Source organism: Trichoplusia ni, chromosome 5 (genome assembly GCF_003590095.1).
Source record: "Trichoplusia ni isolate ovarian cell line Hi5 chromosome 5, tn1, whole genome shotgun sequence".
In the NCBI taxonomy this organism is placed as follows: Eukaryota; Metazoa; Arthropoda; class Insecta; order Lepidoptera; family Noctuidae; genus Trichoplusia; species Trichoplusia ni.
Window position 1 is genome coordinate 11,749,689 of NC_039482.1, and position 16,977 is coordinate 11,766,665.

The 16,977-nt window shown below is 34.6% G+C and overlaps 1 protein-coding gene across 1 annotated transcript; it reads left to right on the plus strand.

Moving 5' to 3' along the window:
* The first annotated feature begins 817 nt into the window (after positions 1–817).
* Positions 818–7,446, plus strand: LOC113494506. The gene is made up of 11 exons (XM_026872884.1): positions 818–1,080; positions 1,581–1,700; positions 2,330–2,468; positions 2,965–3,041; positions 3,463–3,727; positions 4,026–4,197; positions 4,735–4,915; positions 5,087–5,176; positions 5,377–5,551; positions 5,699–6,421; positions 6,778–7,446. Exons 3-11 carry the CDS (start codon positions 2,332–2,334, stop codon positions 7,214–7,216), a joined length of 2,259 nt encoding a protein of 752 aa, XP_026728685.1. The 5' UTR covers positions 818–1,080; positions 1,581–1,700; positions 2,330–2,331; the 3' UTR covers positions 7,217–7,446.
* Positions 7,447–16,977: the final 9,531 nt, after the last annotated feature.

Consider the following 16,977-nt stretch of genomic DNA (forward strand, 5'->3'; position numbering starts at 1 on the left):
TATTGTACTTGGAAGTTGGAAAATACATTAAAATTCGCCTAATCTAGTATTTTTATTTCTTTAAAACTCTACTTTGCCACACAATACAAGTTGCAACGAAAGTAAAGTTGACGCTGCGGCAATTCGTTTCGAATGTCTTATTTGCTACGAAAAGCTAATACCTAAGCACTACGAGAATAATATTCTCTACGATCTATTTTGAAATAAATCATAAATAAATTGCAAGTTTCTGATTTGCTACGAATGTTTCAATATTTTGTTGCTCAATATCCGATCTTTACTACCAAAATAAGGACCGTTCTGATAAATTATGACTGAACTGCGATCAGTTTTAAATACACAGTAGGTGACAAGTTTAAAAAAATGTTCAGCTCATTTTTATTAAATATTCCAGGGCTATTTTTATCTCCAAGCTTTAGAATTAATGATAATGCGATCAACTTGCTAGATATTGCAAACCTATCGAAGGAGGCATTCAAACAATATAGTGTAATAGTGAAAGTTGAGTGAAATCTGAAATCATGTTTTGAGAATCCAAGTGGCAAATATTTCGCATCGAAAAAAAATAGAACCACGTAATTTGAACTTCAAACATTATAAAACACACCAGTCAAGTGGAAAACTTCGAAAATATATTTTATGCAGTCCAAATAATTGTGATCTACAACATAACACAAGCTCTGCTTAGCTTGGGATCAGATAACCGTGTGTGAGTTGTCCCAGATTATATTATATTATATTTTTATATACCAAAATGACTAGGCACTGCTTTTCGGTTTATCTGTCAAAATTTAGATTGACATTAGTGACAACATGCTATTGTCTGCACTCTGCTGCTTGCTGTTTCGTAAACCTCACTCACTGATTGTGTACATGTGTTACGCATGGTAGATCACTATTTATTTTTTGTATATGTTGCGAAGTCGATTGGAGCACTCAGAATATATTATTCGTTATTTGAAGTGCTTATTGAAAGCAATCAGTGTTAAACCAATTTAAATAATAACTAGAAAGGACTTAGTTGTCATTATCTTATCAACATTTCTTCGTAAAGGCTTTATTAATGTTTATTTGGTTATGGTGAGTGTTGTTAGTTATACTTTATTACTTAACTTGTCTAGTTAATCTTGCAGGACTCTAATATGTAATGTTAACGTGCAACATAAATTGAAATCAAGACGTATTGAGATTTTGACCCTCGTTTCTATGAACTTGTGCTATTTCTAGGCATTTCTGTAAAAATATAACTTGTGCACTGTGTGTGTAATATAATATGCACTTGTATGCTTGTTGTTAAGGCCTTACATACAGTGATAGTGGATATAAACAAACTCTTATTATGTCATTTTTTGACTCCATATGAAGCTCACACATGCAAATTGGTACAGCACTGGAAGTGTAATTAATATATACAGAATGCATTGTACCCTCAATGTTGATAGTGTAGGATCACCTCTGCTTTTGTATTAGGGTGCAACTTGAGATAATCCTAAACCTGTGTTCATTACTGTATCCCCTAGACTGTTGCTTATGTAATTAAAACAAAACCTTCTTATTGCTATTCTACTTTTGATTTACAGATTTAATTCTTCATATTTGGAAGATAAAAGCAACATTTAATTATGAGTATTGTAAATAAAACTTGGTTGAGTAAAAATATTTTAATGCAAGCAATTGAAGACATAATTGTCAGTTAAAAGGTTAGTATTTTTTTAGCTGTTAATTGATTTGTTAGAGTAACATCAATATTTATAGTGATATGAAAATTTGCAAAAAAAGAGAATGCTGTTTTAATAATCTCTCATAGAATTTGAAGGCCACTTATGATGATGTTGATGACAGCTTTATGATTTTTGGAACTTTTGAAAACTAACACCTATTCTCTTAATCCTACTACTATTATAAAGGCGAAAGTTTGTAAGTATGGATGTATGGATGTTTGTTACTCTTTCACATAAAAACTACTGAATGGATTTGAATGAAACTTTACCACAATATAGCTTATACATCATAATAACACATCGGCTACAATTTTTGAGGTTTCTAATGTGAGGTCATAAAAAAACACATTTTTTGCGCTTAGATTGCAAACGCTGACTGAATCCTAAAAGATAGATAGAAGGCAGATAGATAGATAGAAGGCAGATAGATAGATAGAAGGCAGGTATAAATTATAACTTATATCTTCTAACCATGCGGACGAAGTCGCGGGCAACAGCAATTTTTTATAATTACTTGCTGACACATTTTTGAGTTATATATTTTTAGACTTTTCTTGTGAAAAATGACTTTCCTTTTTATTAGTCTATTATTGTTATTGTGTTTTCAGAAATGGGTTTTGATAAACACTTTAATGAAGATCATTGCTATTTGGACGAGTCTGCAGATGATGTGGCTATGAATGTTGATGTGAAGGAGGAAGCTTATCAAATTTCACCAAATACTGCAAATGAACAATCAATTGTTAGGTAATTGCATAACTTTACCATTTTTGGACCTATAGTCCATTTTTTCAGGTACTTAAAAAAAGATGAACCGTAAAACACAGCTAAAAACAAATGTGAAACAAACAATAAAGATTACAGAATTAAATATGTCACATAAATGCATCAGTTGTTTAATTGTTTGTATAATATGTTTAAAAAAAAAACACAATTTGATTTTGGTTCCATATTGTAAGGTTGCTTACTTTTTTATGTTCCTTGCCATTTGGAGTATAATACCAAAATTCTATGTAGTACAAAACAATTACATATTATTAGTACTATGTACTTTGATAATTGAATAGTTACATTCTTCTGTTTTATTTACTTTGAGCATAAATAATAATAAATATAGTTATGATTTTTGTACTAAAAACAATATAATCGTTTTTTATTTTGAATCATTGGTCTGTATGAATTGCCTGTAAAATTAGAACTCTTTTTTGACAACAAGGTAATTTAAAACTGAATAATGTTTCAGGTATTTAGATGACTCAGGAAGCTCACTAGGCAAAATGAATACAAGCTCCGAAGATGTCAGAATAAGTGCTAAGAAAGGTATATATTTCTACTTCACCAGAATAATTATTGAATGTTTTTAATCACACACACACACACATACACACACATGTCTGTTTAGTTTCCAGGCTTATGTTTAAAGTGTTGTATTGATTATATGCAATAAGTTTATTTAACTAATTTATCTATGTTTCATAACATTATCAATAATTTTGTTTCCAGTGAGAATTGTTAATAAAAATGGTCCATGTCCAAGCCTGACTTATGACACTGGAAGTTCCATACAAATTTTGTTGTTGTAATGTCTTGAAAGTTTCGTCGTCCAGCTGACGCGATCCAGACAGTTAAACAGCATACTTTATTTATAGGGTTCCCATTTTGCCCTTCAGATACAGAACTCTTACATATAAAGAATTTTCTACTCTATTATCTCAAAATTTAAACTTAATCTTATTTGCAGCACTAATCTTCCTCCCATACAGTGAATACTGCACAGACCACAAGGACTTATATCTGCATGAAGATGAGAAACTGGTCAAGCCTGGAGACAAGTTCAGGTCACAAGAGGACTTTGTGCAATACTTGAATGAGAATGCAAAAAGATGGCGATTCTATTACAAATGTTCAGACTCACGCAAACCTAACACTGAAAACGAATCATTTACGTACAATTGTGTGTATTTAAGAAATAAGGAGAAGTATAAGAAAAAGGGACTTCGGAAAAGGTATTTATGCGAAATAATTTTGAATTAATTAAGAATGGAAGCTAATTAACACGACGTAACCTTTCAGCTCTCGACTGCCATTCGACTGAGTGGTTGTATTCATTGACTTAAGCAACTTATGTATGACCCTCCTCGTATCATCAGGTCTGCTGGCAAATTTCATTTCATTAATTCTTTAGGAAGTCAGCCGTTTAGTTTGCAATGCAGCCACCTTTGGTTTTTTACACATTGTATCATTTTTTTTTGTCGCGTTTGCCTTTCTGAAATAATAGTAATAACCATCATGTCGTTTTTACAGGAACAATAACATGAAGACTGATTGCCCGTGCAAAATCAAATTAAGGCATCTACCAAACGAGAAGGAATTGACTGTAGTATATGTATGTAATCATCATGATCATGAATTATCTTTAGAAGAATTTTATAAGTTACAACATGGAAGGCGATTGCCGCCACATATTAAGGAAGAGGTATGGACAAGACTGTAATAGCTATCAGTAACATCAGAAAGCAATTGTAATAAGTGTAATCTTGAATAGGTACTTAAGGAAAACTTCCCCTCCCTCCCCCCTCCCGGCAGTACACAGTACACTCTCCATCCGCCTTTTGAGTATTTCTTACCCATAAAGATTTAAGACATAAGATTTAAACATTTAAGTAGCACTGTGATTGGATAAGCATTAAAAAAAGGACTAACGCACTAAGCAATTAACTTGTGTCGCTCATGCATGTAAATAAATATTCAGATTCAGGACAAGCATTTGTGCATCCTACAATCGCTTGTAGTGTGTCGCTTAGACATTTCGCGAAAAGTGGGTTTGGAGAGGTGACCTCAACCACTTGGCTAACCTACTCCGTCTCGTAGTAGGGATTTTTGACACTGAAACGTGTCATTGACGCGGGTGAATATTCAGTGCTCATATATTTTTTTTAAATGAAGCTCCTAAAACAACTGTATAAGCAAATTATGTATAAGTGTTATTAAATCAGTATTTGTTCAATTTCAGATAATGGACCTATTAAAACTGAAAGTCGATGTAATGAAAATCAGAGCATACGTCGAAATGGAAACGGGGTTCAGTATGAGCCGACCTTTCTTTTACGCTTTAGAGAAAAATATGAAAAGCAGAAATATTGAGAGAAATATTACTGAAGATAGACTAATGATGTTAAGAGAAAAAATTGCTGGTAATTACTGTATACCGTTTTTATTGATCCTCCCACATAAAGGGATTTAATCCTTGTGTTGCGCAGATTTCACACACATTCAAGTCACATAGACACCTAGACAGACCCTGACGCTATAACGTCTGAAATAAAGTTTTTCTATCTTAATAAATGGAATTATTTTAATTTTAGCTATTGATAATACTGAAACTTCTAGAAAGGCTAAGCAAAGGCGGTCGTTGGATGATATTGAAGGCACAACAACACCACCATTGAAAAGACGTGAGTATGATTTGTTTGCTATACGTTTTAATTCAGTTTATTGATGGCTACTTTGAAAAAAAAACGAATAAAGCTATTAGATGAGAATTAAATGAGATTCGTTCAATATGTTAGCCAGTGGGTCCGCCATGGTGTACTAATAGAGTCCCATTGCCTTGGCGGTTATAAAACACATAAATTGTATCTTTTTTTGTTTGCAGGAACAAAATCAAACGACACAGTAACTTCAGACAGCTCAAAAAGAATAAAATCGCAATCTGGGAACTACAGCAATGAGATAATACAGAGTGTAAAACATTTGCAAGAGTCTGTCAAGTGTGAAATACAAAGAAACCCATGGGTTTCAGATCAGTGTGTTCCAGTGTTGCAAGATAGGTAATTATACAAATAGGCCCTTATACTTCGTAGTAGAATCCATGTATTAATAAACAGTAGGTTGTGGAATCGCTTTCTGTGATAGTTGTGGAATAATATTATTATACTGATAGTAGTTACATTCAATTAAATGTTCATTTTCAACAGAATAGGTATAGAAACAAAATGCGAGGAATCTATAGAAGGCTCAGTAGCAGAAGTCTTACAAGACGACGCACAGTGTGACCCACAAAATGAACTGGAAACATACAGCCTTACAATAGAATATTATAATCCAGAAGACAATACACATGATGTTAGCAACGAATTTAGTGAAATTGTAGATGAAGGGCAAGTTAACGAAAGCGAGGATAGTTATATAGATAATATAGCTTACGAAACTATAGTGACTGAAGAAAATCATGAATTACAAACTGAGATATTAGAATACGTAGATGAAGAACAACTTGTTGAAGAAAACGTTGAAGTTCACTTTGAATCAGAAGTGACTGATCAAAATGAAGTGGACTTTGACTCACATGTAGTGGTTGACCAAAATGATGAGATCCACGACAGTACACTAGAAGTGACTGGTGAAAGTGAAGAAATAAATGAGTTTGACAATACAGAGGTTATTGAAGAAGGTCATATAGATTATGTTACAGATAATGATAATGATGTTGAGTATATAAGTGAAGTTTATGAAGAAAACACGGCACATGATGTTGGGGTCCAAACAGCTGATATGAAAGCGCAAATGCTGATGCCTGTGTTCGATGTGTATATGAAGGATGGCAATGTAACGGGTTTCGTAGTCAATGATAATATTATTAATGGACTGAAAGATGGTGTGCATAAGGGAATTCAGACTGGTGACGATCTAATTCTTAGGTAAGGAATGGAAGTGAAAGTTTTTATTGTAACGATTTTTTTCTGTTGTGTTGTTTTCCTACGTATGAAAATCTGAATGTCTTAAGTCTTGTAAAAATATATCATATTGTGGTATACATAACCATATAAAACCATCTGTGGGTAAAGTTGCGGTTTCGATTCCTTTAGTGGCACGACTTTGTGTGATCTACGAATTTTTTTTTGAGTCTGATTGAATGCCCCTGTGGCGCCACGATGAAAGTACTCCATTTTTGACCGAATTCAGCTCAACCTTGCAGTATACGGAAGGCATTTAAAAAACCAAGCATAAATTCACATAAACATTTCCGTTTCAATAACAACCTGTATTTTTACAGCGACTCACAAGACGAGGAAGACTGCGACATCATCCATGACGAGATATCGGACACATACACGAAACACGAATACGTACACAAGTATAACATAGACAGATATATGGTACAACCTCATTTCCCCAAGTACGTCGAAACTCTAGCCAAAGAAACCTACATGGACGTCCTACACATGTTCACAAACATATACAACGAAAAAGCAATGTTCAAACTCACAACTACGCAGCGAGGCAAAGAAGGCAACACGAAAATATGGTACATAACAGACAATTTAAAAAAATATAGACGACATATGAGTACTAAAGAAAGAATGAAACAAAAGCTACAGAGTGTGTTCGTTTTGAAAGAAAAGGTTAGGAGTTTAGTGAAACAGAATAGTGAGTTAGTGTCGCGGAATAAACAGTTGGAGGAAGTGGCTTTGAAGCTTGTGAACATGACATAACGTTAACTGCTGTTGGTTGTTGAAATGTAATGCTTGTTACCTTATATGGCGCCTGTATACATACGTAAAAGGCTTTGAATATCAACAAGCTAATTGAATTGAGAACTACTGAGAAGGACCGAGACAACAAGAGACAATCTTGTACATGGTACAGTTAACAAAAAAGTAAATAATTTATGATTTAGAAATTCGAGGAGCTCGTGGCTAAGCTATAACTGCATAAGTGAATTGATCACAGGTTAAGCTAAGCTTGACGCGGTTGGTCCGTAGATGGGTAACCATCTTTTTCATAAGGAGTTCCTCCGTGTTTCGGATGGCACTTTAAATTGTGTGTCCCGGCTGTTATTCATACATCTTTGAAAGTCGGTACAGGTACCGGTCCAACCAAGGGGTTATCGTGTTGCTCAGGTAACTGGGTTGAGGGGGTCAGATAGGCAATCGCTCCTTATAAAACACTGGTACTTAGCTGAATCCGGTGTGAATGGAAGCCGACCCCAACATAGTTTTGAAAAGTCTAGGCCGATGATGTTTTACGATTTAGAAAGCACTAGAATACATTCTTACCTGATGAAAGCTTGTTCAATTGTGAAATTTTATAGACTCACTAGCTTTTCGCCTGCGGCTTCGCCCGCGTCGATGTCGATTATATCGCGTTTCCAAGAGAACTCTTCAAAAGACCGGGATAAAAACTATCCTACGTTCTTTTTCAAGGTCAACTCTATCTCTGTACCAAATTTCATTAAAATCAGTTCAATGGTTTAGACGTGAAAGCGTAACAGACAGACAGATAGATTTACTTTCGCATATATAATATAAGTAGGGAAGTAGGGATAACAATCACTACCCTTTTTCAAGAGGCCAACTTGAAGTCTGCTTGAAATCTGATAGTTGTAATTTTTGCCGAATGTACGTTCGGCTAGTCTCGCCTTGTCTCGGTGTTTCTCGGGTGTCTCGGCGATTCACGGCAGTCTCGGCGAGTGTTTACAGCCGCCATTTTATGTTAGAAAGAACTGAAATATACATCGGAGATTATACAATTTGCTTTTGCTTATTGTTTGTTATGCTTTAGTAAACTTGTTTTTCCTTTAATAAATAGATTTTCGTCTACAATTTACCTTTCAAATTGAGGAACTTAGTCTAGTAACTTGATTATCTTGTTTATCATTACGAAGCTCAATACTTAGCATTGGTATTAAAAGCCGATGAAATCACTTCATCCTCATCTCAGCCTATAGCTGTCCACTGCTGGACATATGCCTCTCCATTCGATCTCCAGCGACAGACCGGTTCATTGCCACCTGCATCCAATGTGACCCAGCGAAATTGAAATCACTTCAGTAGTAAATTTAAAATTTATGACTTTTTATGGGAACAAAACAAAACAAAATACAATCTAATTGAGAACCACCTCCTTTTCGAAGTCGGTATAAAACTGCATTTGAAATTCCTTAACATTTCGCTCCAAAGCGCATTTAAAGTCATGTTAAAACCTCTGTTACTCTTGACCTACTTCTATAGATGCGAACGAATGAAAACAAAAACTAAGAATATTAAAATTGTATTTATTTAATTTTTACGATTGTTAGCGCAGCTCGCTCTCTGTGACCTTTAGGAAATTGACTCCGACGCTATTATGCGTGTTATGCAAGCGTTGCATTTAGACTCATCTCTGCATTTGCTATCTATTGAATACGTACGAACTATCAGACATTCTCTCTGGCTGTATAGATTTAAAATTGAATAAACTTAAAGAATTGAAGGTCTTTTTTATCCCACATTTTGCCGGGTGTGATGGTGGATCTTGACTATATTTCGTAATAATTCAATTAAGAAATACGTGGGTACTCAAGGATCCCGTCACTTATAGACCTGGGCAAGGCAAAAGAGATGTTGTGTTCGGAAGGTGGAGAGGAGGGCCCTCTTGACCACCCCCTAAAACCCTCTAATGACTCATGCTTCATAATTTACTCCATATTTATTGTCATCCGCAATCGAACAAGTATTAGGTTAGGCTTTTCATGTAACATGTAATGACAGTCACATCCAAAAACTAAAAAAACTTATGCAACCTAAATGACAATAAATCTCTATTGGCATTACTATGACTAGTTTATCGATGCAGCGTTGGTGTGATTCCTCAGGATGCGCCAAACAATCACCGCCTACTCTCCCAACAGCCTTCAATCCAACATATAATTAAAAGTTCGCGATTGCACGACAGATACGTGGCATCAGAATGTGAAAGTTTAATGCCATTGTCTGTCATTCTTATTGTCTGTGATCTATCTATGTATCGTGTCGACCGACCGGTTTCGTTTATGCAAATAAGTTGTTCTGATGAAATTATCAATCTGGATACTGGGTACAGCTTGTTCCGTGTTGGCATCGGTTGTTACGCCCGAATGTGTCATTGATATAGCCGGTTGGTGGCTAACACGTGGCTGTTTTAATACGAATTTATTGGAAGTTTCCAAAGCGATCTTGGGATGCAGTGGATGGTATGTGCTGAATTGCTATGCTGCCGAAACGCAGGGGACGTTTCAGGTCGGTTCCGGTTTAGTCAGTAAAAGTCTGAGACCATCCACTTCCTCCCCCGAGGATGTGGGTGGCCATGAGAGTTCCCCACATACCAATAAAATATCTTTTATTACAAATAAGACAAATTTGTTATTGCACCAAAGCTGACTTTAAGACTAGATACTCGTTTGTAGCTACTACCTCTCTCTACCGAGACAAAAGTCCTAAAAGCCAACAGTAAATACTGAAATATATGAATAAGAAATATCGATAAAGATATTCGCTAATCTCCTTACTATTTCAAATTAATTGTTTAAACGAGTGCTGATCTCAAATAACTAATTCGGTACGCTAAGTAAATGATTATCTTCACTGAATAGGTTAGCGACCTATAGCATTCAGTAGTTACATTATGTAATCACTTGTGTAATTTAACGCTGTAACCTACAGTCTACAGGTTAGTGATTAAAACATCATTAATGTTAGGTCAAACAGTCAGACCATCAAAAAACTTACCTACATGGAAGATATTTAGCTAGTCATTACATAAGGATCCATAAATGTGTTAAAATTATCTCTAGTTAACCCTTAATTGAACCTAGCCATAGCAATCATTATAAAATATCTATCGATCAATCAAAACAATATTTATATTTGGATGATTTGAAAGACTTTCATGTTTTTTTTTTAATAAAAAACAACTCCCGCTCTACGGAATTTAATCCTTGTGTTTGGGGCGGAGTATTCACAAATATTAAAGTAACATGCACATAGACCATTCTCGTCCAACGTCTGGATCGAACCCGCGACACGTCGCACAATGAGTTTGGCGTGGTGATGTCTATCCGAGCAGTCAACTGACAATGAAAGCGTTTAAAATTGTATTCTAACTGTTACTGAGTGAATTACAGCACTATTAACTTGTAAAAGTAATTATTAAGTAACAGCTTCTTAACTTTCTTATACGAATAGATGGAAAGATATTAATTAGCATCGGTATCGTCCGTCTAGAAGCTAGGTATAGTCAGGGTAAGCCTCGAAAATTAAAGGCCTTGCAAATATTACTTATGAAATACTTGTCAAAATTTATTAATCAACTTTAGTTCAGTTCAAAAGTCTTTATTTCTCTCTGATTAACATACTTTGCAACTTAGCCTATCGCTTTGCACTGCTGGACACACCGGCCTCCCCTAAGTTAAGACACAATAACTGGCCCTTCGGTTCCGCATCCAGTTAGAGTCAGCAACCTTTTTTGGTCATCGGTCCATTCCAGGCATCTGCCAATTCGTTCTTCGCCATTCAAAGACTTTTGGATCCAACGACCGTCGCTCAATATATATCACTAGAATCATTGATATAAAAGACTTGTCTTTTACTAATTTTGTATAATTCGTTACGTCGCGGTTAATTTCCTAAGAATTAACAGAATATCACGATCACTTTCTAGGATGACCTAGCGTCTACTTAGATACTGTCAGAGTAAATACACACCTTATTTAACTACATCTTGCAGAAGTGACGTCATCATTTCTTGAATAACTTAATTTGCTTGGTGTTTCGTAATCGGGTAAAATGAAACTACCTACTTATACAGATATCCTACTTTTATGTTAAACCATAACATACTGATTTCTGGTATAGCTAATTTATTGTGCATTTACGCAAGTTGATAGCCGATAAGTAGGTACGTAAAAGTGAAAAGAGTAATTCATAAGAGGCTAAATGTTCATTGCAGATTAGCTATGCCTCCCACTGCCTTCGCTTGGAAAGTCATAGCCTTTTTTTAAATATATCTTTAAAACAAATTCTCTACTTGGTGCGCTAAATTGGCATGACTTTAATAGGTATTTATAAACCGATAAAACGTCACAAAATACAAAATAAAATTCTTATCAAAACTTAAAACGACTTTCAAACCCTGAAAATGACCCCTAAACATTCCATGGCGGCATGGATACAAAAGAAAAAAGGCTACTGAGAGTCTACAAAAGCAGCTAAAAGTAAGACTCACCGTCATGGAAAAGAGACGTCGCTCTACGTTATGAGAGTGCCGTCTTTCTCCCACACCTGCGGCACTCCTACTTTAGCGGCAATACTGGCTGCTTAAAGGACAGGAGAATTAAAAAAATAAAACCATAACTCATAATTACGTACAAGTAATACTACAATCCCCTAGATCGGAAGGCAGGCAAGCGAGGTCACGTGATCACAAATACCTGCCTCGTTGGAGATTGTATGAAAGTGCGTATGCGCAGTTTTTGCCCTCAGGTTGAAGCGTAACTAATTTGATTATGTAGTTGTATATCCGTTTTATTTGTTATAGATTTAGAGACTTTGTGGTTTTATAGTTGGTATGTTATTAACTAGACTAGGTAAGTTTAATGATGTTTTCCTTGCCGCTTTTTACTTCCCACTAAACTATTTAGATGTTAAAGTTTCATGAGTGGTAATTCCGTGTACTAAGGGAATATTGAAAAAATCTCACTTAAACCAAATAGAAATTGAACCTAAATGTTTCTATAAATTGAAGTTTCTATTAATTTGACTATTCGTACGACGGTATACGTCGTTAAGCTGAAAATTATAAGTCGAAAGCAATCTACAGAGTTTAAGAACTACATATGATGCATGACTTTACTCACGTAAAACGGTCATAAATGTATCGAAAGATCATGAACATAAAATCGACAGTGAACGCGTATTTGGTTGTCAGTGTTGTGACGTAACGCCTTTAGACACAAGTAATATAAGGCAAATACTTTTTAAAACACTTCCGCCTTGTTGAAAGATTTTGGACATGTACAAACTACTTTTGTACTTACTTAATTAAAAATGCGAAAGTTTCGATTTTCGATTGTCTGTTAATTGATATTTGTGAAACGATTTTATGGATTTTACGTTCGTTGCAATGCAAAGCTGTTTTTTATTTGATCTGAATTTTGATCAGATTGATGAGAATGGTTTTAATTAACAGTGTATAGGTATTCGGAGGCATTTTATATTCATAAGCATTTTTTTTTTGTTTATTACTGTTACTAAAAATGAACTTTCTTATGTACTAATAAATTCCAACCTATACAAATCAAGTGTAGTATGAACGATCGGACACTGTAGTAGTTAGTAGACGTGACATATATCTATATCTATACGTCACGTATTATTTGATTAAATAGATTCTATAGGCCCTTACAAGCTGAACTTGTAATAATGGAGCAGGCACGATAAGTCAAGATGACAAAATGATTGTTTCCGGGAACAAATAGCTGTATATGCTGCAGTATAGATCTTCATGAACGAATTTCATATCCAAGTAATCTTTAAAGTTAAAGTTACGAATCAGTCAAGTCACTAAGTCATACTCTAAAAGTGACAATTCCAAGCAAGTAACAGATGCATTACAATCGAAATCTGTGTTTTATTACCTCCATGGATGCAAACACGGACGCTTATTGATCCTACAAACAGTTTTCTCTTCAACTCTTTTAAGATTCCTCATACAACTCCTCCACGTATTAACTTCAATCTAAAAGCCGCAGATTTTCTCTTTTCGTATCATTCAACATACATTAGTCTTACGTACGGCCAGCGTCAAAAATCGGATACACAATTAGATTTTCTGCAGAGCGGCATTCAATGAATTGCTGTTTTCTCATGCTGTATGCTGTGTTGTATTTGTTAATGCTAAAAGCAAAATCAAATAAATTGCAGATGTAAATATCAAATTTGGACGTATCAATGTACAGTACCAGTGTTTTTAAAAGCTTCTTTATTGACTTTTGGTGCTAACTGTACGAAGCCACCGTACGTGCATACAATACAACAATAAATTAGGTGCATATTAAAATTCGTGTCGTACATACTTGGCGACTGATTTTGGAATGCACAGTTAATTTGCCGAATTGGGCTCGTTTTTTTTATTATGCTTTATATTTTTTAATTATGTTCCTGTATGGCGTAAGTAGTGCGAGGTATTGCAAGGAATATTATATGAACGATTGCGTCAGATTTTCCGTAATTTAAGGTGCATATAATCATTTTTGAGTTTTATTTTTTTAGTGATACTGATAATATACGAGTCTTATGTTAACAGGTCCCTGTCTCTGAGGCCAATGATGATAAAAATGTATTTTCAATGATCTATGGCAGAGTGATCAAGATGGTAGCAAAACTATAATATTATACTCTAAAATAATATGAGCCTCAATAACAACAGTCAACAGAGAGCATTAACAGACGCTACCTTTTTAAAACGAACTAAACAGTTCAACACTTGAAACATAATATCTAAGTTTTTGTAGCAACCGATCAATTGAATGCCAAACTGAATTTCTTTATTAGTACGCAACAGTTATGTAAGAAATTCACTATATTAATACTTAAACTTATAAATGTTTCTGGGTGAACTGTAATTGCTAGCTGCGGTGCATATTGACCGCAAATATATTGTTTGCACGCGTTTAAACTCTGACGAGGTCTAAGACTAGTTCAATTTTGTTTGAAGTTGAGTTTCAATTATGTATATCTTACTAGCTTTTCACCCGCGGCTTCGCCCGCGTCGAGGTCGGTTATATAACGTTTCCAAGAGAACTCTTCAAAAGTCCGGGATAAAAACTATCCTATGTTCTTTCTCAAGGTCAATTTTATCTCTGTACTAAATTGCATTAAAATCGGTTCAGTGGTTGAACAGATAGACAGACAGAGTTACACAGACTTTCACATTCATAATATTAGTAGGGATTCATATTAGATTTAGATCACTGATAAACGATAAATGTAGAGTTTGTGTTCTTTTGTTAATGGAAGGTAAATCTTTAAAAACTCAGCACAAAGTTTTGAGTTCCTTACGTACAGGGTACAAAGGGAAACCGGTCGCCGCTAGGCTAAGTCTTAAGAAGTGTAATATCTAGACTAGACTATTACAAGATATGTCATCTACACTAATGTATAAAGCTGAAGAGTTTGTTTGTTTGTTTGAACGCGCTAATCTCAGGAACTACTGGTTCAAATTGAAAAATTCTTTTTGTATTGAATAGACCGTTTATCGAGGAAGGTTTTAGGCTACCTATATACCATCACGCTGCGACTTATAGGAGCGAAGATACAATGGAAAATGTGGAAAAAAACAGGGCAGGGGCATAAGTTATATCTTCTAACCACGCGGATGAAGTCGCGGGCAACAGCTAGTGTTATGATATAGGTAGGTAGGATAAAGTAGTTTGTTTAAATTATATATATGTTTGTCACTTATAATGATAAAATAGGTATACATTTTCCAGATGTATTAATCTCTACAAATATGTGGTTTGAGATGGTAGCTTTAAAATGAAGAGGGATTGTCCAAAAGGGTTTAGGCAAAGAATGAAACATGGGCGAGTTTTAGTCAATTAAATTCTAACGCTCCCTGCTGCTCAACCTATACCGAGAGGAGTCATTTGATTATTTCCCACCAGAAAAAAGGCTTTATAGCTTTTAAAGCAAATGAATGTCTAACAAACACCTGTGGTTCCCTATTTAGTATGTCTCACGATGAATTGTCATAGTTTATGAGGTGAATAATAATTGTATTATTAGACAATTGGGCGGCTTGTTCAATACCGTTTTTGTGACACTTTATGCATAAAAATTGCAAAAGCTGCTTGGTATACATCCCTGAACGGTATGGTGTACATGTAGTGAGCGCTCTATGTTGCATTAATGTAATTTTGGTAATCTTATGTAGAGGATTGGATTTCTTAGTATGGGAAATGTTCACGATTAAAAAGTTGATGTACGCTATTTTTTTTAAATATTAGTTCGAATTTGTTCAATAGAACGAGACGACAGTTTGAAGCCATTTCACTCAAAGACATTTCACAAAAGAACTCAAAACTTTGTGCTGAGTTTTTAAAGATTTATCTTTCATTAACAAAAGAACACAACCTCTACATTTATCGTTTATCAGTGATCTAAATCTAATATGAATCGCTACATTAAAAAATCGTTAATAGTACTTGAAACGTATTGCTGGCTGTGTTCTTTCACCAACTGTCACTACATTTATACATTTAATACAATCGTAGAAAACAGAAATCTTAAAAGAATCCTTCCCTATCATGTAAAAACGAAGCCAAAAATATATTTACAATTTTTATCTTTTCGTCTGTGCATTAATGTAGCTCTACTTAACGTTCAGTGTTCATTTCATGTCGATCAGATCATGAATAAAAAGTTAAGCCATATTAGTCTAACATAATATATCAGACGGTGAAATAGCTAAGTACTAATAAGAAAAAAAAAACTCGACTGTGTTCTATCAAAATCTAATACAATGTAGAGTTAGGACATACTTTCAACAAAGGATTGGAAACCCGAGACTACGCATAACAAACGATAAAGCATTGAACAGAGGCTGAGTCACTACCACCGAATATTACATAAAGAGTAGCTTGTTTGTGTCTGCATTTAGGAGACGGAATTGTTATTGATGTTTGCCTTCGTGTTTTGATAAAAGATTAGGTATTTTCTCTTCTGAATTGCAATTGAAGTAGCTTAGTGCTTAAGTTGCTCTCGTTACGCTATGTGATTAAAAATACATTTTGCAGGCGATAAATGACCAAGCTGTTGTTGTTTCTGATTACCATAATAAAAAACAAAATTCAAAAAACCAGCTTAAGCAAAAAGACAGAGATCGGCTGTTACTTATCTCTCCTTTTATGATTAGTCATTGTCTTAATTCCTTAGATCCAAGTCAGGTTTAACGCCATTTCATATTGTGTTTCAACAAAAGCTTTGTAAAAAAACATAAACTATATCTTCAGGTCGAAAATAAACCAGTGGAAAAGTGATTGAGCACATTTTCAAAGGGTTCTTAGGGGTTTTGTATATTCTTATTAACATATTTGAAGTAGTGAACCCAAAAATACACATCATAAATCAAGTGATAATTCAAAGTGCTGGCTCATGACCTCTAAAGGCTTTAAGGAAAACTGTCGTTCTTATTTTGAATGTGCTTAACATATTCTAAGAAAAGTGTACAACATTAAGAAATCGACCACATATATAGTTATATAGTGAATGCAATTGTAACTTTTACCTGAAAGTTAAATCATCGATAAATGTAAGTTCACTTTCAATTACTAACTTATTTTCATGTTCCTATTTATTAGTCCAGTACTGAGAGAAGGATTGATTTGAATATAAAATTGACTCTTTAAAAATACCTCCAACGCGAACGATAGGTGAAGATTTCATTTTATTTTCTAACA

Bases quoted from the DNA above. Each gene is read 5' to 3' on its own strand.
- LOC113494506 (XM_026872884.1), top strand. From the start codon at position 2,332: ATGGGTTTTGATAAACACTTTAATGAAGATCATTGCTATTTGGACGAG. The intron at 5,177-5,376 runs GTGAGTATGATT...TTTTGTTTGCAG, and splicing joins AACACCACCATTGAAAAGAC to GAACAAAATCAAACGACACA. The intron at 5,552-5,698 runs GTAATTATACAA...CATTTTCAACAG, and splicing joins GTTCCAGTGTTGCAAGATAG to AATAGGTATAGAAACAAAAT.